Below are 22,499 nucleotides of genomic sequence, written 5' to 3'. Positions count from 1 at the left end.
TTCGCCGCAGTGCCAGTGCGTGAAACCAAATACAGAAATAAGAAATAATTAAATTGTTATACGAATAGAAGAAAAAAAAATACAAAATTGAATTTAAAAATTGAATACAGTGTGCGCTAGAAAGTGTTTTTATTTGGCACTAGCTGTTACCCTGTGCACTTCGCTACACCTAAATCGATTAAAACTCTTAAGGGTTTTTACTTTGTGTTTTATTTATTGTTGTAAAACTGTTACTTATTTATAAAACATTTATAAAACATATTGGTATACAACATTTTTGGTTTGTCCACCTGGCGCGTAAATGAATAAGCACCTTGGTGTTCCTACTCTCGAGCATGTGACGAACAATTGGCCGTGGGAGAAGCACGGTTCTTCCAAATTGACGTCGCACACTTGAAACGTTTGCCCTTGCGATTTGTTGATATTCATCGCAAAGGCAAGACGTACTGGGAACTGCAAGCGCTAAATTCAAACGGCATGTCCGTTGGAATCATGGGAATGCGTGGTAAGAGTACAACTTCACCTGCTCCTTGCCATTTAGTATTGTTGCTTCAACCAAATTTGCCACAATTTTTTGACTGAAAGTCTTGTGCCATTACACAAAGTCGGTGGCTTCAGATTTCGTAGAAGTATAATGGGTGAACCGACTTTCAGGACCAAACGATGCGGTGGCAGACCGGGGGGATCCAAAGAATTCAGTTGGATAATTGACTACTTCATCTTGATTCAAAACGCTATTCAATCGATGTATATGTTGTAGCTTCTCCTGGCAGTTTTTCTTGAATGCAAAATTGATTTCGTTGACGTGTACAACAATATTCAGAAATACACTTTCAATCAATTCTTCTTTCGATTGTAAAAGTGTACCTAAGTTGTTCGGCAATGTGATCAAACTGGTATCAGCGATTGGTATTTTGCCTTCGCCAATGTCCAACAACTGCTTCGAAAACGCCGCTACGGATCGATCATTTTGCAATTGGACTCGCATGTTGATGGCAAGAGTCAGCCTTTGAACATGTCTCCACAAAACTGACGATTTTAAACATGCGTTTATTTCGTCGGCAGGAGTTGATCGAGGAATGACTGGCAAAGTTTGCCGAAAATCGCCGGATAATAAGACTAATGCTCCACCAAAAAGTTGTTGCTTTTGTCGTAAATCTTGCATTGTTCTATTGAATGCTTGTAATGACTTTTTGTTAGCCATTGGGCACTCATCCCATAGAACTATTCCAGCTCCTCGCAAAACTTTTGCCATTGCTGAATTCCTCGATATGTTGCACGTTGGTGTTTCAACGACTTGGATGTTCAACGGTAATTTCAATGCAGAATGTGCTGTTCGGCCGCCATCAAGTAGAGTAGCAGCGATGCCTGACGAAGCAATTGCCAGCGCAATTTTCTGCTGTGACCGTATAGTTGCAAGAATCAAAGAGATCAGAAACGTTTTCCCTGTACCACCGGGCGCATCCGGAAAGTAGAATCCACCGGCGTTATTGTCAACCGCTCGTGTAATCTTATCATAAGCATTTTTCTGCTGAATATTCAATTTGGTAATGATAGCTTGTATGAAAGCACGCAATTCATTGCAATCGTATTGTTGTTCACGTTGAAGCTCATGGTCAAGCATATCCATCACTGAACGATTGGGCGCAGTTATGCCAAGTTGCGCTAATGCCTTATTCGCAATTGTAAGGCACAGATCTTCAACCAATATCAAAGCATCATTATACATTTGTAATGTATGTATATAGCAAGTCTGCTCGATTACGCGCCATAATTAATGAGTCCTCGGTCATGCAGGCTTTGTACTTATTCCACAGTTCTTGCGGATTTGACGGAAGGCATGTAGATATTATTATGGCGAATAGTACGCGTATTTGTTTTGGATGAGATGTGAGTGATGCGTCATGAAGTGCGGTGTCCCAATGCATATCATCTTCTAACAAATGCAATCGCTGACATGCTTCACGATACGTCGCACACAACTGACCGTTAACAGTTTTCAAATCATCAAATGATCTTGGTCCGCGCACGTTGACTAATAGTAGACGCAAATATAAACAATCGGCGTTGTTCGGATGGATGGTGTAAATGCGTCCTATGGCATCGGTTTTACGGACATTTGGATAACCGTCAACACGCTCCCCTTGCTTTCGTCGTTGAAATGTTTTCGATGATGGGTTCCAAGTGAAATATTGCCGTATTTCGGAATATAGCGATGTTCTTGCAAATTCATCGTTTTCACACAACTCGAAAAAGGTAGTTAGTGTTGTCCGCGGTGGTCGTGCTGCGCTCTGTTGTACATTGTCTGCAGTGAAGTAAACGCGTTGACCATTTTCGAGATGAACTGCCAAATGAAGAACAACGGGATGCCGGTCATGTATTGGGAACGATAAAATGCGCCATACCGCTTCATTGCTGCTTATATAACGGCCCATTTGGTATTGCTGAATTTCATCTATTCTCTGATAACCACTCCGAAAACTGCTATATCACTGCCTTTATTTACGTATTTGCAGATGTATTTGATCGATTTGACAGAGTTGCAATATTCTACATTGATGTGCATCAACGTCTTGATTCCGAACTTTTATGACCGTTAAATTACCGCCATCTTCAGCGGATCGACGCCGATATAATGGATATCCGTCATTTCCAGTGATTGTATCATCAACTAAAGCTCTAGGATAGCGCTTTGAACACTTATTGTCAATCATGCATGGTGACGTTGGATTAATAGCCCCGCAAGGGCCGTGGATCATGTTTTTTGTTACAACGTTGAACAATTGTGGCTCGATTGCTTCATCTGGAATTTCCGCTGAGATGACTTTATCAATTTGATCTGGTCGTATTTTTTTGAACTAACCAAATCAAGATGTGTGCATGCGGTAATCCTCTTCTCTGCCATTTGATCGAGTACATCCAGCATCGAACTTCTCCAAAAACACGAAGTTTCACAATTAAATCCATCATTGCTTTTTGCTTTTTCCTGAATACACGTGCTGTTAAGTCGTGACGATCAGTTGTTGATTGACCGGGGAACAAATGGCATTTGATGTCATTCCACTTGGGATTGCACGTGAACATTATGAACAGATCCGGACTGCCGTAATGGCGCACATACGACATCGGATCTTGCGTATACTCGTGCATATGGCGCGGACTGCCGATGTATGTGGCTGGCAATATTGTCAGACGTCCAATGCTATTCACATTTGCATCATTCATCACGGCATCTCTCAAATGGATGTAATCTTCAGAACGCAATTTCGCTTGGTTGAATCGAATAAAGTGGACACGTTCGGTCTCGATCTTCGCATACATATCAACTAAATACTGATGGAAAAGCTTGCGACATTTCAGGATGTAGTTGTCTTCTTGCACTGAGTTTTTTTGGTGTTTCTTTGGCTATAAATGAACAATACACAAAATATTGAATCGGTAGTAACATTTCTTCGATTTATCAATCGCATATTGATGTGATAGCCGTCATCACCTCTCCAGAATAATATCGGATACTGTAATGCATTATAACTACGGTGTAGCTCGGAAACACGCTGAAGTTGTTCGTTTCTACGGTGCAGTACAATATCTCGCGATTCAAACTGTTCACCAACAATGACGATTACCAACTCATCGATTGTTGGTGCGTTGAATCGTCTGGCATGCTGCCCCATCGGCATTTTGTCTGCTCTGATGACGATTCGATGGTTATCAGACGGCATGCGGTCCAATGCGATTTTGAACAATCGAATCAATTCAGGAAAAAACGATCAACATGCGATGTCAGTGTTTTTTTTTATTAATTGTAAACATCTGCCAGTTGTTTCTGTTTATTAGTAAAAGGCATTTGACAGGACTGCCAATCTATCGGCAAAACATTATTTGAGGAGAATTTGTATAGGCGGGATGTATCATTTTTTTTTTTTGCAAAACGTGCAATGATACACCCATTAAATTTCTTATGTGCACCCTCCAAACGGACCCCAATCACCCCTGAAAATTTCATTGAAATCGGGCAAGCCGTCTAGGAGGAGTATGCGAACAGGAAGTTTTGCCACTTAATTTTATATAGGGTGATTTTTTAAGAGCTTGATAACTTTTTTTTAAAAAAAAACGCATAAAATTTGCAAAATCTCATCGGTTCTTTATTTGAAACGTTAGATTGGTTCATGACATTTACTTTTTGAAGATAATTTCATTTAAATGTTGACCGCGGCTGCGTCTTAGGTGGTCCATTCGGAAAGTCCAATTTTGGGCAACTTTTTCGAGCATTTCGGCCGGAATAGCCCGAATTTCTTCGGAAATGTTGTCTTCCAAAGCTGGAATAGTTGCTGGCTTATTTCTGTAGACTTTAGACTTGACGTAGCCCCACAAAAAATAGTCTAAAGGCGTTAAATCGCATGATCTTGGTGGCCAACTTACGGGTCCATTTCTTGAGATGAATTGTTGTCCGAAGTTTTCCCTCAAAATGGCCATAGAATCGCGAGCTGTGTGGCATGTAGCGCCATCTTGTTGAAACCACATGTCAACCAAGTTCAGTTCTTCCATTTTTGGCAACAAAAAGTTTGTTAGCATCGAACGATAGCGATCGCCATTCACCGTAACGTTGCGTCCAACAGCATCTTTGAAAAAATACGGTCCAATGATTCCACCAGCGTACAAACCACACCAAACAGTGCATTTTTCGGGATGCATGGGCAGTTCTTGAACGGCTTCTGGTTGCTCTTCACCCCAAATGCGGCAATTTTGCTTATTTACGTAGCCATTCAACCAGAAATGAGCCTCATCGCTGAACAAAATTAAAGCGCGAAACACATTTCGAACCGAACACTGATTTTGGTAATAAAATTCAATGATTTGCAAGCGTTGCTCGTTAGTAAGTCTATTCATGATGAAATGTCAAAGCATACTGAGCATCTTTCTCTTTGACACCATGTCTGAAATCCCACGTGATCTGTCAAATACTAATGCATGAAAATCCTAACCTCAAAAAAATCACCCGTTATATATAGATTAGTATACTACAAAGATATCGAGTAAGTATACTAGTGTTACACGTTAACAAATGGTCCTTCGAGCCTTTCCGAAAGGCACCTAAGTACAAAGAAAAAAAAAATATATATATACATATTAGGGTGTGTCATTCTAAGGCAACCTTTTTTTCAACTGAAAAACAGGCTCAAAACTTTCGAAAATGTGTAAAAAAAGTCACTCAAAAGATGAGCTCTTAATATTAATATTAAGATGTGCCTATTTCAAATTTTCTGTTTTCCATATAAATTACATGGAAAAAAAATCATTTTTTTTTGTGGTGGTTATTGTGCGGAGTTTTATATGTGCCCCGATAGCTGCCAGTAGGGATGGTAAACTCGATTCCGATTCTACTCGAAAATCGAGTTTTCTCGTAAAATAATCGATTTTTAAAAATCGTATGTAGTGCTATCTCCGCTTCTATGGGCATTAGTGGCGAATAAACTGCTAAGGAACTATGAAGGCAAAGCCCCTAAGATAGTGGCATACGCGGATGACATGGCCATCTTAATAACGGGTAGGTGTACGTATACAGACCATTAGCGTTATGACCACCACTCTCAATATATTCCAGAACTGGGCATCGCAAATGGGTCTGGGGTTATAACTCTCTCTCAAGGACTGCACCGCGTACCTTTGGGTAGTCTTGGACGGCAAGCTGCTGTGAAAACACAACGTGGAAGAAAGGGTGAGGAAAGCCAGCAATGCTCTATATGCGTGTAGGCAGATGCTTGGCACAACCTTGGTGCTCTCTCCCTCTCTCATGCACTACGGTGCACCAGTAAAGTGGACAGGCGTACGGAAATCCACCTACCGGAAGCCAATGGAAAGTGTCCTGCGGCTCGCTGCGATTTGCATAACGGGAGCTTTAAGGGGCTATATCAGTGTGACGCATTAGAAATTAGACGATTTTCGTGAATCTTTCTAAGAGAACGCGATTGAATATTTCGAACTTATTCGAATGTAATAAGGCATATTTTCAGCTTTATTTTAAGATTTTTTTTTACAAAAATGTTAGAAAATAACGGAGTTATGGGCTGTCTTCGGAGGTGTCAAAAAAAAGTGCCCCAACTGCTGGCGTGATTCCGGCCGAATGAGTAGCTGAAACAAAAAAATTTGAAAAGTTTCTTAAACTTAAAGATATTTCCTACACAATGACCTATGATCTTTGAAAAATATCAAAAATTAACAAAATGGCGTCATTTTGAAAAAAAAAAATTGTTTTTTTTTTTGGGTAAAAAAATGGTTGTTTCTTTAGTGCCAAATTGACAATTTTCATCCAACCAAAAAGATCGTAAGTCATTGTATCTTCTTCCTTACTGGCGTAGACTCCGCTTACGGGATTATAGCCGAGTCAACAACAGCGCGCCCGTCGTTTCTTCTCTTCGCTACGTGGCGCCAATTGGATATTCCAAGCGAAGCCAGGTTCTTCTCCACTTGGTCCATCCAACGGAGTGGAGGTCTTCCTCTTCCTCTGCTTCCCGCGGCGGGTACTGCGACGAATACTTTCAGAGCTGGAGAGTTTTCATCCATTCGGACAACATGACCTAGCCAGCGTAGCCGCTGTCTTTTAATTCGCAGACCTATGTCAATGTCGTCGTATATCTCGTACAGCTCATCGTTCCATCGAATGCGACATTCGCCGTGGCCAATGCGCAAAGGACCATAAATCTTTCGCAGAACTTCACTCTTGAAACTCGCAACGTCGACTCATCGGTTGTTGTCATCGTCCAAGCCTCTGCAGCATATAGCAGGACGGAAATTATGAGCGACTTATAGAGTTTGGCTTTTGTTCGTCGAGAGAGGACTCTACTTTTCAATTGCCTACTCAGTCCGAAGTAGCACCTGTTGGCATGAGTAATCCTGCGTTGGATTTCCAGGCTGACATATTTGGTGGTGTTAATACTGGTTCCTAAATAGACGAAATTATCTACAACTTCAAAGTTATGATTGTCAACAGTGACGTGAGAGCCAAGTCGCGAGTGCGACGACTGTTTGTTTGATGACAAAAGATATTTCGTCTTGCTCTCGTTCACTGCCAGACCCATTTGCGTTGCTTCCTTGTTCAGTCTGGAGAAAGCAGAACTAACGGCGCGGGTGCTGAGGCTGATGATATCAATATCATCGGCATACGCCAGCAGTTGTACACTCTTATAAAAGATTGTACCTGCTCGATTCAGTTCTGCAGCTCGAATAATTTTCTCCAGCAGCACATTGAATAAGTCGCACGATAGGGAGTCGCCTTCGCCGTATTAGTTTTGCGGGGATACCAAATTCAGACATCGCGGCATACAGGCAGCTCGTGCTGTCGAAAGCAGCTTTGAAATAGACGAATAGCTGGTGCGTGTCGATTCTCCTTTCACGAGTCTTTTCCAAAATTTGGCGCATAGTGAATATCTGGTCGTTTGTTGATTTTCCAGGTCTGAAGCCACACTGATAAGGTCCAATCAGTTTGTTGACGGTGGGCTTTAATCTTTCACACAATATGCTCGATAGAACCTTGTACGCGATGTTGAGGAGGCTTATCCCACGGTAGTTGGCGCAGATTGTGGGGTCTCCTTTTTTATGGATAGGGCATAGCAAACTTAAATTCCAATCGTTGGATATGCTTTCGTTCGACCATATTTTACAAAGAAGCTGATGCATGCTCCTTATCAGTTCTTAGCCGTCATGTTTGAATAGCTCGACCGGCAATCCATCGACCCAAGCCGCTTTTTTGTTCTTCAGGCGGATAATTGCTACTGAACTTCCTCATGGTCGGGCAATGGAACGTCTGCTCCATCATCATCGATTGGGGAATCGGGTTCGCCTTCTTTCCGCGTTGTACGTTCACTGCCATTCAGCAGGCTGGAGAAGTGTTCCCTCCATAATTTAGGTATGCTCTGGGCATCGGTGACTAGATCACCTTTAGGGGTTCTACAAGAGTATGCTCCGGTATTGAAACCTTCTGTAAGTCGCCGCATCTTTTCGTAGAATTTTCGAGCATTACCCCTGTCGGCCAGCTTATCAAGTTCTTCGTACTCACTCATTTCGGCCTCTTTCTTTTTCTGTCTACAAATGCGTCTCGCTTCTCTCTTCAACTCTCGGTATCTATACCATCCCGCACGTGTTGTGATCGATCGTAACGTTGCTAGGTAGGCAGCCTGTTTCCTCTCCGCTGCGACACGGCACTCCTCGTCGTACCAGCTGTTCTTTTGCACTTTCCGAAAACCAATGGTTTCGGTTGCAGCTGTACGTAAGGAGTTTGAAATGCCGCCCCACAGTTCCCTTATACCGAGTTGTTGATGAGTGCTCTCAGAGAGCAGGAGTGCACGCCGAGTAGAAAAACGTTCGACTGTCTGTTGTGATTGCAGCTTCTCGACGTCGAAGCTTCCTTGTGTTTGTTGGCGTGCGTTTTTTGCTGCACAGAGGCGAGTGCGAATCTTAGCTGCAACAAGGACCTCGGAGCGCACGCGCATCTAAAACACTGGAGACGTGTCTTCCGTCTATCACAACATGATCGATCTGGTTGGTAGTTTTTCGATCCGGAGACAGCCAGGTAGCTTGATGAATCTTCTTATGCTGGAATCTAGTACAACAGATAACCATATTTCGGGCCCCGGCGAAGTCGATCAGCCTCAACCCATTTGGGGATATTTCCTAGTGGAGGCTGAATTTACCGACCGTAGTGCCAAAGATACCTTCTTTGCCCACCCTGGCGTTAAAGGCGCCAAGCACGATTTTGACATCGTGGCGGGGGCATCTCTCATAGGTGCGCTCCATTCGCTCAAAGAAGGCATCTTTGGTCCCAACATCCTTCTCTTCCGTCGGGGCGTGGGCGCAAATCAGCGGTATGTTGAAGAGCCTCGCTTTGATGCGTATTATGGCTAGACGTTCATTCACCGGAGTGAATGATAGTACTGAGTCTCTCTCCCACCACGAACCCCACACCAAATTTGCGCTCCTTTATATGGCCACTGTAGTAAATGCCACAAAGACCTACTCGTCTTCGTTCCGTCCATCGCATTTCTTGGACGGCGGTGATGTCAGCCTTTATTTTCACGAGGACATCAATCAGCTGAGCAGCGGCGCCATCCCAATTAAGGGACCGGGCATTCCAGGTGCATGCCCTCAAATCATAGTCCTTAATTCGTTTGCCATGGTCGTCATCAAAAGGGGGGTCCCATGACACCCATTTTCAGAGGATAGTCAAAGACCGGAAGTCGTGAGCTGCTTGAGTCATATGTAAAAGAATTGTTTCTGTTCACTTCCAAGTGAATGGCGATCAGAGAACTTTCCTCACTTGCGTAAACTTCTACACATGACTTCATCCTCCTAAGTCATTATATAGTAACTATAGTTAACAATACTCAATTTTAATTTGAAGTCAATCGGTTAATTTCTCGTTGAGTTATGATGCCAGCAATTTTGAAAAACGTCGTTTCGAGAAAAACACGTTTAAAGTTTCACTCTATAATATATGTCTGCACCTCCGAGTGGTCGCTCTTTAGAACGCTGCCATCCAAAAACTATTCAAGGTGTTACCTTCCCGATTTTACAGGATATTTATGGAGATATAAGCTATCGAAAAAGCAAATAAAGTTTTTTTTTCAAAGTGTCACACTGGTATAGCCCCTTAAGAACAACTCCAATGGTGGCTAGTACTAAACCTGCCTCTGACCTCTTCGCTGGAAACTGCGCAGCAAAATCGGCGGGACGACTACTGACTGCAGGAGAATTTACATATAGAACCTTTGGCATAGCTCGGTGGGTAATGACGATTGGGTACGCACCGATAACATGAACCCATTTTCAGGTTCAAAGTAAACATAGGAAAAGATGGCTGCCGTAAAGGTATGTTAGCTACGCGTAACACTCTAAACATCTATACTGATGCCTCGAAAATGGAGGATGGAGTTGGTAGGGTGGTATACGCTCTTGAAGTGCTTTAGGAAACAGGGCAGCAGTGGAAAGTGCAGCCAGAAGTAAGCAACTTAACTTTTCTGGGTGCCAGGCCACAAAGGCATCGAGCACATATATGTTATGTGCATATTATATTTCGCAATGTTTAACTAATTTTTTCACATTTTTCACTTAGTATTAGAATATACACTTTAAACATTGATATAAGTTCACATTTCACTTTTCCATTATTTATGTATATAAATAATATCTGATTTATACTTAATAAACACAGATAAGTAAAATTATATTATCTTTATATATAAATACTACGTGTCACGTTGTTTGTCCTCGTTGAACTCCTGAGCTTGCGTCAAGCGCAAGCATCCTCAAGAATGACTACTTCTCTTGAACCTAGGAACTGAACTACATCTGGTATCGCAAAGGAGCAAAACTAGTCTCTGCGTATCTTGTTGCCTACCAGTTTAGCCTAATCTAACCTAACATGGACATGTATGCGGTAGCAGCATCAAAGCCAACTATACGGGCAGCTATCAACGTGCTGCGCCCTGTGACAACTCCAGCGCTCCGAACCACAGTGGCCACCGCTCCTGCAGCCGCTTCTCGGAGAGCCGCGCGACCAACAACAATCTCCTCTTTACATCCAACCTTTCAAAACATTCCACCCTTCGACACACCATACCAATACAACCAACACACGAGAACATCACACATCAATACACATAAAACGCATCCACAATGCATCATTCAATACACCATATCAACTCTATCGAAAAACGATATTTTTTCAATTCCCGTTAGAACAGCGAAAACGTACATACTTCAGCGGCACGTAGCAGAGCAATTTTGTCTGCTATGTGTTTTCTCCAATGAAGTAAAGTGGAAACAACAGAAGAAATTGTGGAAAATTTTAGATAATCAAACAAAAAATTGTATTGGAAATTATATAAAATGAAACATTTATGAAAAAGTGAAATTGTAACTGAAACCTGTAAGTCGAATGTTTAAAAGATAAAAATAAATAGTATGCAAAATTGGAGAAAATTTAAATGTGGAATATATAATACAATGAGTAAACAAGGATTAACCAAATATTTTATACCTTCGCTACTTGTAAGGATGAAAGCCGAAAAGTACTTTCAGGTAGTGGAAAAATAAACCTGTTGCGTAAAAATTCAATATTCATTTTTCGACGAAACCGTGAATGAATTACAATTATATTTGAGACTTTATAATAGAAACCCTCGAAGGAAGAATTCTTCCCAAACAATCTAGTGTTCTCATATACTTCCATGAAATAGACATATAGTACATACAAACATTCTTCGTTTATATACAATAAACAACATCATCAAGTAAATATTAATACAAATTGAGAAATTTAAATCGTACCTACTTGAAGTCATCTGGTTCACTGCTGGCATCGAAGAACTGTGGATAAGATAGCATAAGTTAAAAACATATTCATTTTAAAAGGCTGCAATGTCAGTAGAGAATATGTGATAAAGATAACACTCACTCGTAATGATATGTAAAAGTATTGAAAAGATAAATACTTTATGAAAATGCATTATAATATTATAAATGAGAGGATATAACACAAATCCTGGCGTTTTTTTTATAACTTTACGATGTCTAAAAATATTTCTATTCTCAATTTTTTTTATGATTTTAGTAGCACTGGTTAAACTTTATGGTGGCGTGTTTGGCTATGACGTTGTGGCCTATTCCCGTTGCCGTTTTACTTGTCGTTTCTAAGTTTTTGCGTTGTTATCATTGTTTCGTTCCTAAATTCGTACTCCTCTTGTACATCGCAACGTCAAGAAAAATAGTAACGCCCAATAGCTCCATTGTATCTGAAGTTATTATTTGTTGTTTTGCAGAAAATATTTTAATCATTTTGTGTATTTAAGGCATCGTCTCAGTGTGACCCTCCGAAAAATCTTTGATTTCGAAATTTTTTATATTGAAATTAACTAATCGGTCCGGTTTTTTATATATAAATAAATTCATTCATGACGAATACACAATGATTTTTTTATGTTTATTTACTGGGGGCATAATAGTTAAATAAATTACTCAAATGACACGTAAAAAATGGTACTGTACGATGTCCAAGATTGCGGCCGCAATTTTGATCTAAAACAAAAATTAAATTTATTATTCTGAAGGAAAGCCACTATCGCGCTATTTTTTTTTAATTTGACAAAATGGCGGCGGCTTGAAAAAAAGTATCGAATTTAGCCCTTTTTTTGACAGTTATTTGTACAAAAAATAAGAAGATTTCAAAAAATAGCTTCTATAGCGCGTTAGCGAATGACGTTAAAAACTCTCTAAATTGCACCTAGATATCCTTTGAGAGTGGAAACCGTTTAGAAAACACCATTCTGAGAAAAACGCATTTAAAGATTATAGTTGTAGTGTTCCCCACTCTGTTCCCTTTTTACTAGACACGCTGTAGTGATTTAAAGAGATTTGAGAGAATGTTAATTACAGTGTATACTGTCCGATAATCCAATAAAAAAATAGATTTTTTCGAAAATTTCACCTTCAGAGGTTCCCTTTAGTTTAATAAGACAATAATAATTATAATAACTCCTACGCCTGTTCCAGCTTCGGATCATTTTAAAACAACAACGGCAACGGGAATAGGGCCGATTATGAATAGGTCATATAGGAAAACTATAAAAACTTCATGGAAATTCAAAAGGATCGAGAAGCACATTATGAGAAACACACACTAAAAAGTCCTTAGTACCCTAGTCCAGCTCTGTTCTTTGCACGATTTGATGAACTTTGGTGGAATCAATACAAATTTTTTTTTTTAATTTTTGCGTGCTTTGAACCAATTGTCGGAGCACTTTTGCCACTCAGTTTGAGGTGAACTCATCAACCGCTTCTTTAGGTGTCGAAAAACGGTGATATCTTAGTACGTACGGAAATAAAAAGACGTCATTCGATGCCAAGTCAGGACTAAATGATGGATGACTCTGTCTTCGGCGGTTGGTTTTTATAATTTCTTGAAAGACAACTGCCAAACAATTTGTTGTGTTCCACCCAGAATTTACTATTTTGCTTTGTTCTATTACGACATGTCCAGTTCTTACAAAAAAGGCAACCAATTGCTTGAAAGTGCTTTGTGAATGGTGGGTTCGGTTCAATTTGTAGCATCCATATAGTCGACCGCTGTGTACTTTCGGGCTCATACGTATAAATCCGTAATTAATCACCTGGACTGATGTCATAGACGTGCTTCGAAGCACTTTATTGTATTTTTTAAGATTTCACTCGACCAATCGACCCGAACCTTTTTTTTGAACGATCCAATGTGAACAAATTCTTTTATAATAAATTATTTATGCAATATTGAATGTATGCTAGTCCCACCAACACTGTTGCCAACTTAGTGGACTTTCCACTAGATCTGGTGGTTTAGGCATGCCTTACAGCGAGATTTTATTGGTTTTAGTGGCTAGTGGATTTTATAGTGGATTAAATTGTTCCAGTTAGTGGTAATTTACGTAATTTAACCGCTAGTGTAATTCATAAAATGCTCTGCATACGTTATAGTTAAAAATGAGCATTTAGGCCCGGAACTTCAAACATGAGGGGTATTCTCTTGCTCTTGCAAGATTGCATATTGCAAAAATACTATACCGAAATATACAAGGGCACGAGAGCACCCATTGCAGAATCTAGTGATATATGAACGGCTGATTCGTTAAATTTATTGTAAATGACCATTGTGCATGGCTATTGTGAATTGGCGCACCTTCTGCTTACATTTTTAACAAAAAAAACTGTGACAAATCTTTATAATTTAAATAGAAATTATAAAATCTAATTAAAATTTACCTTCCTCAACAATTTAACGTCAAAATATGACTTAATGCACGACATTGCACGCAAATAAACGTGGGTTTTGGTTTGACATATTTTACAGCCCTTGCAAATATTTTTCTGCGTGTGTTTGTTGTTGTGTCGTGAAAAAATCTGCAATTCTTGCACCATGCAAAGGTTTTGCAAGAGCAAGAGAATACTCCTATGGTTTAAGTTTAGGATGTAGTCAACATTGCTCAAATCAACTCTCGGGGAATTCCCCGATTGTTGTCTAAAAACTTCTTGAATAAACAATTATGAACGTTATTTGTACGGTCATTGGATTAAGTTAAGTTTGATTTGATTCGCGAAAAGTACCTCCTATTGGTTATTTTATTTAAAAATATACTCAGTTAGATCAGTTGATCAGTTCAGTTCAGTGAGTAAAGTAAACTAAACAAACAGTACAGTACAGTTTGCTATTGTTATGATAGAGGATACGTACTTCTTAATCTTACTTGAATGAAAACTGATTTCTTTAATTAATTATGCCTAAGCCACAGTACACCCAAAAATTTTCTGATTTTTGGTTCTTCTTCTTCTTAATTGGCGTAGACACCGCTTATGCGATTATAGCCGAGTTAACAACTGCACGCCAGTCGTTTATACTTTTCGCAACGTGGCGCCAATTGGATATTCCAAGCGAGGCCAGGTCCTTCTCCACTTGGTCCTTCCAACGGAGTGGAGGTCTTCCTCTGCTTCTCGCGGCGGGTACTGCGTCGAATACTTTCAGAGCTGGAGTATTTTCGTCCATCCGAGCAACATGACCTAGCCAGCGTAGCCGCTGTCTTTTAATTCGTTGAACTATGTCAATGTCGTCGTATATCTCGTACAGCTCATCGTTCCATCGAATGCGATATTCGCCGTGGCCAAAACTCAAAGGACCATAAACCTTTCGCAGAACTTTTCTCTCGAAAACTCGCAACGTCGACTCATCTGTTGTTGACATCGTCCAGGCCTCTGCACCATATAGCAGGACGGGAATTATAAGTGACTTATAGAGTTTGGTTTTTGTTTGTCGAGAGAGGACTTTGCTTCTCAATTGCCTACTTAGTCCGAAGTAGCACCTGTTGGCAAGAGTAATCCTGCGTTGGATTTCTAGGCTGACATTGTTGGTGGTGTTTAGGCTGGTTTTATTTCGTTTTGCCTCGTTCACTGCCAGACCCATTTGCGTTGCTTCCTTGTCCAGTCTGGAGAAAGCAGAACTAACGGCGCGGGTGTTGAGGCCGATGATATCAATATCATCGGCATACGCCAGCAGTTGTACACTCTTATAGAAGATAGTACCTTCTCAGTTGAGTTCTGCAGCTCGAACTATTTTTTCCAGAAGCAGGTTGAAAAAGTCGCACGATAGGGAATCGCCTTGTCTGAAACCTCGTTTGGTATCGAACGGCTCGGAGAGGTCCTTCCCGATCCTGACGGAGCTTTTCGTTTTGCTCAACGTCAGTTTACACAGCCGTATTAGTTTTGCGGGGATACCAAATTCAGACATCGCGGCATAAAGGCAGCTCCTTTTCGTGCTGTCGAAAGCAGCTTTGAAATCGACAAATAGGTGGTGAGTGTCAATTCTCCTTTCACGGGTCTTTTCCAAGATTTGGCGCATGGTGAATATCTGGTCGGTTGTTGATTTACCAGGTCTGAAGCCACACTGATAAGGTCCAATCAGTTTGTTGACGGTGGGCTTTAATCTTTCACACAATACGCTCGACAGAACCTTATATGCGATGTTGAGGAGGCTTATTCCATGGTAGTTGGCACAGATTGTGGGGTCTCCTTTTTTGTGGATTGGGCATAGCACACTAAAATTCCAATCACTGGGCATGCTTTCATCCGACCATATTTTACAAAGAAGCTGATGCATGCTCCTTATCAGTTCTTCGCCGCCGTGTTTGAATAGCTCGGCCGGCAATCCATCGGCCCATGCCGCTTTCTTGTTTTTCAGGCGGGCAATTGCTATTCGAACTTCTTCATGATCGGGCAATGGAACGTCTGCTCCATCGTCATCGATTGGGGTATCCGGTTCGCCTTCTTCAGGTGTTGTGCGTTCACTGCCATTCAGCAGGCTGGAGAAGTGTTCCCTCCATAATTTAAGTATGCTCTGGGCATCGGTGGCTAGATCACCTTGGGGGGTTCTACAGGAGTATGCTCCGGTCTTGAAACCTTCTGTAAGCCGCTGCATCTTTTCGTAGAATTTTCGAGCATTACCCTTGTCGGCCAGCTTATCAAGCTGTTCGTACTCACGCATTTCGGCCTCTTTCTTCTTCTGTCTGCAAATGCGTCTCGCTTCTCAACTCTCGGTATCTATCCCATCCCGCACGTTTTGTGGTCGATCGTAACGTTGCGAGATAGGCAGCCTGTTTTCTCTCCGCTGCGACACGGCACTCCTCGTCGTACCAGCTGTTCTTTTGCACTTTCCGAAAACCAATGGTTTCGGTTGCAGCTGTGCGTAAGGAGTTTGAAATGCCGTCCCACAGTTCCCTTATACCGAGTTGTTGACGAGTGCTCTCAGAGAGCAGGAGTGCAAGCCGAGTAGAGAATCGTTCGGCTGTCTGTTGTGATTGCAGCTTCTCGACGTCGAAGCTTCCTTGTGTTTGTTGGCGTGCGTTTTTTGCTGCACAGAGGCGAGTGCGAATTTTAGCTGCAACAAGATAGTGGTCCGAGTCGATGTTAGGACCTCGGAGGGCACGCACATCTAAAACACTGGAGACGTGTCTTCCGTCTATTACAATGTGATCGATCTGGTTGGTAGTTTTTCGATCCGGAGACAGCCAGGTAGCTTGATGGATCTTCTTATGCTGGAATCTAGTACTACAGATAACCATATTTCGGGCCCCGGCGAAGTCGATCAGCCTCAACCCATTTAGGGATGTTTCTTCGTGGAGGCTGAATTTACCGACCGTAAAAGATACCTTCTTTGCCCACCCTGGCGTTGAAGTCGCCAAGAACGATTTTGACATCGTGGCCGGGGCATCTCACATAAGTGCGCTCCAAGCACTCATGGTTACGTTAACTTTTTAATAATGAAATGACAATTGCAGTACAGTATATTATTGTCATAGCAAACCAAAATCTAAGTACTTTATTTTATTATTTTTAATTATTTCTACTCTGTTTTAAATTTAAAATCTAATATTTTCCCTCTTTCCTTTACCACACCGCGAGTCGAACGCCCGCGTTCCAACGGGCGAATTAAAAAACGTAGTGATTTTACTATAGCGAGTTCGCAGCTATATAACACTACGCTTAAGCACGCGACATTTCACAAGTATCGCAGATGGTTGTCGCTCATGCATAGGTAATATTTTGTGTCGCTCTGTAATTTCTAGTGGAATTCTGATGGTTTGAGAGCCCGACAAAGTTTAGTGGTTTTATGGTGGTTAATACGGCCTTATTTTGGTGGTTTGATAAAAATAAAGTTGGCAGCACTGCCCTCCAATGCCTATAGATGTCTCAATTTCATAGGTCACATGACTGCAATATCATTTTGTGCACAATTCCTTTACGAAATTCGTCTTGGAGTGATCTACAATCTCGATTAGCTTCACCATAACATCGATAAAGAATGGTCCTTAATGGAGCTTCATCTCCTAATATTCAATTAAATTGCAATGAGTTAGTAATGTTGCTGAGTAAGTTCACTTCGAAATTTTTAAAATATAATCGTAAGCGATAATTATCTCGATTTAGTTTGAGTTTGAATAATTTAATTTGCTATATACAACACAATAAGCGTTGGTATGTCAAAACGTGAGTTCGTATAAATAATAAATTTGTAAAGTGCCATATTGCAGCAGTAGGATTGTCAAATTTCAAAATATAAAGGGCAATGTATACGTATCTTCTTCTTTTGGCGTAGACAACGCTTACGCGGTTATAGCCGAGTTTTCAACAGCGTGCCAATAGTTCTTCCTCTTCGGTGTTTGCTGCCAATTGGAGAGTCCGCAACCTTTGTACACTTATCTTAAAAACCCAACAATATTAGCTAAGCCTTCAATCAGCGCTTTTTTTTATAATAAAAAAACTAATATTCCAAATTAAAATATTCAATAACACGGCTTATTTGACAACTTGAATAAATGAACGCCAATTTTTAAAATCTGAAAAACTCTGGCGCTCTGGAGCATAGAGAGCAGATACCCAGCAGCAGCTGAAAGTGACTGATTCTTAGTCCTCTTATCCATAAACACATAGAGCGCTAAACGACATGACAGCACGACAGTGAACTCTAAATGGCGTCGTGAATCCTTCTACATGAACATTTATAAGAAGACAGCGACTTAACAATGGCCGGCATTTACACAAGACAACACAGCTGCCCATTTTGTATGTACAAAATTTCGTTGTACCAATACTAATACCTTTCACTTCAATGAAATTTTAATATTTTGTTCAAGTGAAATTCTTTATGCAAAAAATAAGTAAATAAGTAAGTTTATTTGTTTTCAATTATCAATTGTTATTACAAATTATTATATATAACAAAGCTATTTTATGCTTTTATTTGTAAAATAACGTCAGGTTTGTTAGAGCTTTGAATAGTTTTACATTTTACATGTTAGTGGCATCACACCTCTCTACTGTCAACTCTACTGTCGTTGGCAAATATAAGAATATGTCTGTCAGCCTGCAGTCGTGTAGTCCTGCAGCTGTCTAAATAACTGTGTCCATTAGAACGTGTGTATTTTAATAGTTGACAGATATCGCTTGCAGTCCGTCGCGCTCTATGTGTTCATCACTTTATCCTGTCAACACGGGCTCATCTTTCTTCCGAGAGGTCACCGGAAACGGCATCGCAATGGCCGAGTTTAAAGTATTTTTTTCCCGAAAATTTCAAAATGTCATTGTTAATAGTGTATGTTTGTGACAATAAAAAATTCTAATAAAATGTTTCATTTTATATATGAGAAAAAATCTTATTTTGTTATGTTATTAATGAATGAAGGAACTAGTACCGCACAAAAATCGTATTGTACTTGTAGTCAAAGAGCTTCAACACATTACTTTAACTAGATGAATGAATGTCCTTCACGTATTTGAGTGAAAGCTAGCAACACATGCATAAATGGTTTGCAACTTTCTGAAATTTATTTTAGTCAACGCAAATATGTACCTCATTTTCTTCTTCATCTTCAATATTTTCGTCCACAGCGTCCGCTCTGCTTGAATTTGTACTCTCGCAAGTTAGCATAGTTTGAGAAAAACCAGTGTCAGATGCCAACTGCGACGTTTGCACATTTTTTATCCGAGTGGGCAACATTTTAGATCTAAAAGGAAGGTAAAGATAATAAAGTAAGATTTATGTTATTACCCAATATAGGTTTAATGAGTTATACTATATAGACTTATTTGCTTGGATCATTAAAAGTTTTGATAAGAAATTAATAGACCGAGCGGTCGCACATTAAATGTAAACAAATATGACCGATCATATGCATAAGATTTGTAAATTTGTCTACATAAAACTACAAAAAAGTAGTAAGACTTTTAAGTTTAAATTTGGAATCAAATTTCCGGTGGCTAAACGTTCAGAATGTTGGAAAAAGCCTTCGGCGATAATTGTTTGTCGCGAGCAAGTGTTTTTGATTGGTACAAATTATTCAAAGAGGGTCGAGGACGCGTTGACAACGATCCAAGATGACCATTAACATCAACTGATGATCAACACGCCAATAAAATTAATGAATTGGTAGTTGAGCCAGGATGTCATGAAACGAATTATTACTGGCAATGAGTTTTGGATCTATGCTTACGACCCGGAAACAGACGATCAATCGGCCGAATATCATGGCAAAGGTGAGTCGTAGCCGAAAAACTTACGTTAAATCAGGTAAAAAATCAAGATTATATTTTCCTTCCGACCGGCTAAACTGTCAACAAAAAATATTTTTAATATTTGAGTGTTATGTGTCGTTTGCGCGAAACAATTTGTAAAAAGAGGCCGGTATTATTGGGCGCCAACTCTTGGTTTTTCACCACGATAATGGACCGTCGCATACTGCATTGATTTTTCGTGAATTTTTCGCCAAATTTTTAGCCAATATCTTTCCGCAACCACGTATTTGCCTGATTTTGCTCCGCTATTCAGTAAAATCAACCGACCACTCCAGGGAAACCGCTTTGAGCCAATGGAAGACATTAAACGTAAATCTCTGCTCGCCTTGAAGGCTGTTCCGGAAATTGACTCTAACAATTGTTTAGAGGATTGGAAAAAATATTAGCACGATTGTGTTGGGCTCACGGGGGACGACAAAGAGTTTAAATAATAAATTAAGAACTATAAAGTTATGAAAAAAGTTTTACTATTTTTTGCTCATAGGACAACCAATGGCAGCAGCTCATTGTTCATAAAAATATGAACATGAAAATATTGTAGCCATAAAAACTAATTATATATAGTAAGTTATAGTTAAATAGATTAAAGAAAAGATAAAAATTACAGTGTATACAAAAATACATAGAATTGTAAACTAGGTACATGTAGATATTTAAAAACACCCTTATTTTGTACAACAATAAACAAAACATGCTTACACAAAATTCTAATGCACCTTAGCAATTGTAAAAAATCCTTTTATTGGTGTCTGAAGGGTGCAATAAAAACACGAACAAACACATATAAAATGATCAGGATCGAGAGACGAGTGGAAATACGGTTTACTGTCTGTCTATACGCCCGACGGCCCGTGCAAGCTTTAAATTTAATAAAAATTTAGATAAATTGATGGAACTTGGTATACCCATTCCATGGTAAAAAAAATACTGAAAGGACGTAACCAGAGGTATGCGCGTGGAGTAAATACCGCGAGGTTCCGCCTCAATTAAGCAAGTTATCAGGGATACAATCAAGGTACGAGAGGATTTCGGAATGCCCCTCTCTCAGACCCATAATGTCTGCTAGCAAATGCCTCTGTGGGTTATATCCACGGGACCTATGTGTAGAATGGCATTAACTGCCATCGTTAGTTTTGTACGTAGTGGACGACTGATGCCAATGAGGGCCGCTCGTTGAACACCTTCCAGCTGTTTAGTGAGTGCGGCACCAAGCCCCCGTCACCATACAAATACCCCATAGTATTAGATTAACTATGGTTTCATAAAGCCAAACCTCAACTGTTTATGTGAGACACCACCGCTTCACCAATAGCTCTTCAACATAAGGTAATCAATGCTTTCTTTCCTCTCGTTTTTCAACATTTGGCTTCCATGATAGTTTCTCTCAAGGATAAGCCCCAAATACTCCACCTTATCAACAGGTTGGCGTGCTTCCGGGATTTATACCTCCTCGTAAAATTGACGGTATCCAGGAATTTTCCTTTAAGGATGAGATCATCGACAGCCTTGTCCCTCGAGTTCTGTCAATAAGTCACCACAAAGGTCCAAAGGGGAGGCTAATAGGCCTGAAATCCTTGGCATAAAAGCTCTCATCGGGCTTCGGGATGTACGTATTTTCCTAACATAAAGATGTTAACACTTGCACATTGTGAACAACAAAAGAACGCGAAAACAATACGAACATTATTTATATTTATATACTTGGTATACTCAAATACATATGGAATATACCATAGCGATCAATAATAAACGAACATTTACTCCTATATTGAAAAAATATAAACGGTCTGGTACAAAAAAAAAATTATATATACATCTAAAGTTTTAAATTTGAATTATCTATATTTCGACATTGGAAACGTCAAATACTATTCGGAAAGTGACAGATATTCAGTAAAAAGTCTAAAATTTACGAAATGGGTCGCTATTCACTATTATACAGTTCGCAGATTGGACAGAAGATCGTTTGACCGAGGATGGTCATTTTTACCGAAAAATCATCTTTTTTTGACATGAAACTTGTCCGAAAAGATGATAGATAGCAAATAAAATTTCCTACAAATTTTCCATATACATTGTTTCTACAGCTCCTGTCATTTACGAGATATATACAAAAAAATGCGAAATTCTTGGAAAAATCGGGTTTAGAGCCCCGTACTACTCGCCGGTGTGAGTTACGACTTTGTTGCCCTGGGCACTTTTGTAGAGTGAACAATTCTGAAAAATATGCGTCTAAAGTCAAAGCGATGCCATAAAATGCCTCTAATCTGTAAGAATTTAAAGATAAAATCTCACGATTGTAGTGTATTTTCTGTGGAAAATTTTTACAGACCTTGGTCCAGTGCTTAATGTTAATATTAAGGGCTAAAATTTTCAGAGAATATTTTTAAGGGTATTTCCAAGGAAATTTCGTGATGGGACTGAAAAAAATTAATACTTCAATAAAAAAACACCCTCTTCTTCTTCTTAATTGGCGTAGACACCGCTTACGCGATTATAGCCGAAGTTTTCATTGGGTGTTTTTTTTACGTGGCCGGTCCCAAACCTAGCGCACAACCCTATGTAGGGGATTTTTCGACTTCTCACTTTAGCTCGCCTTAAAACGGATGTTCTTAGGCTACCCAGAGGATACTTGGCCAAAGACCGGAAGTCGTGAGCTGCTTGAGCCATATGTAAAAGAATCGTTTCTGGCCACTCCCAAGTGAATGGCGATCAGAGAACTTTCCTCACTTGCGTGAACTTCTACACATGACCCCATCCTCCAAACACCCTAATGTATATATATTCAAACTCAAAATTGGCAACCTATACATACTACTGTGATCAAATTGAAAAGTGAATTTTGTCCATTTCAT

General features: G+C 40.0%; 3 protein-coding genes across 14 annotated transcripts in view; all 3 read right to left on the bottom strand.

Moving 5' to 3' along the window:
- The window catches only part of LOC105222893 (tetratricopeptide repeat protein 39B), a 78,011-nt gene that overhangs the window by 13,055 nt on the left and 42,457 nt on the right, over positions 1–22,499 (bottom strand). For 10 of the 12 annotated variants that reach the window (XM_049460438.1, XM_049460437.1, XM_049460439.1 and 7 more), the window contains 2 exons: positions 18,923–19,076; positions 11,330–11,364 (listed from right to left, as the gene is read on the bottom strand). In XM_049460438.1, the coding sequence (XP_049316395.1) occupies positions 11,330–11,364; positions 18,923–19,076 (189 nt within the window). Of the gene's footprint in view, positions 1–11,325; positions 11,365–18,922; positions 19,077–22,499 lie in introns of all 12 variants that reach the window. The other 2 variants (XM_049460447.1, XM_049460448.1) reach the window with 2 other exon arrangements.
- The window catches only part of LOC125779325 (uncharacterized), a 326,516-nt gene that overhangs the window by 267,581 nt on the left and 36,436 nt on the right, over positions 1–22,499 (bottom strand). The window lies entirely within an intron of this gene.
- Positions 193–22,499, bottom strand: part of LOC125779350 (uncharacterized) — a 97,529-nt gene continuing 75,222 nt past the window's right edge. The window contains exon 2 of the mRNA XM_049460665.1: positions 193–8,471. Within this exon, the coding sequence (XP_049316622.1) occupies positions 596–1,729 (1,134 nt within the window). The 5' untranslated portion in view covers positions 1,730–8,471 and the 3' untranslated portion in view covers positions 193–595. The remainder of the gene's footprint in view (positions 8,472–22,499) is intronic.

The sequence above is a fragment of the Bactrocera dorsalis genome, chromosome 6 (genome assembly GCF_023373825.1).
Source record: "Bactrocera dorsalis isolate Fly_Bdor chromosome 6, ASM2337382v1, whole genome shotgun sequence".
NCBI lineage: Eukaryota > Metazoa > Arthropoda > Insecta > Diptera > Tephritidae > Bactrocera > Bactrocera dorsalis.
Note: the sequence above shows the minus strand (reverse complement) of the source record. Positions and strands in the feature narration are given on the sequence as shown.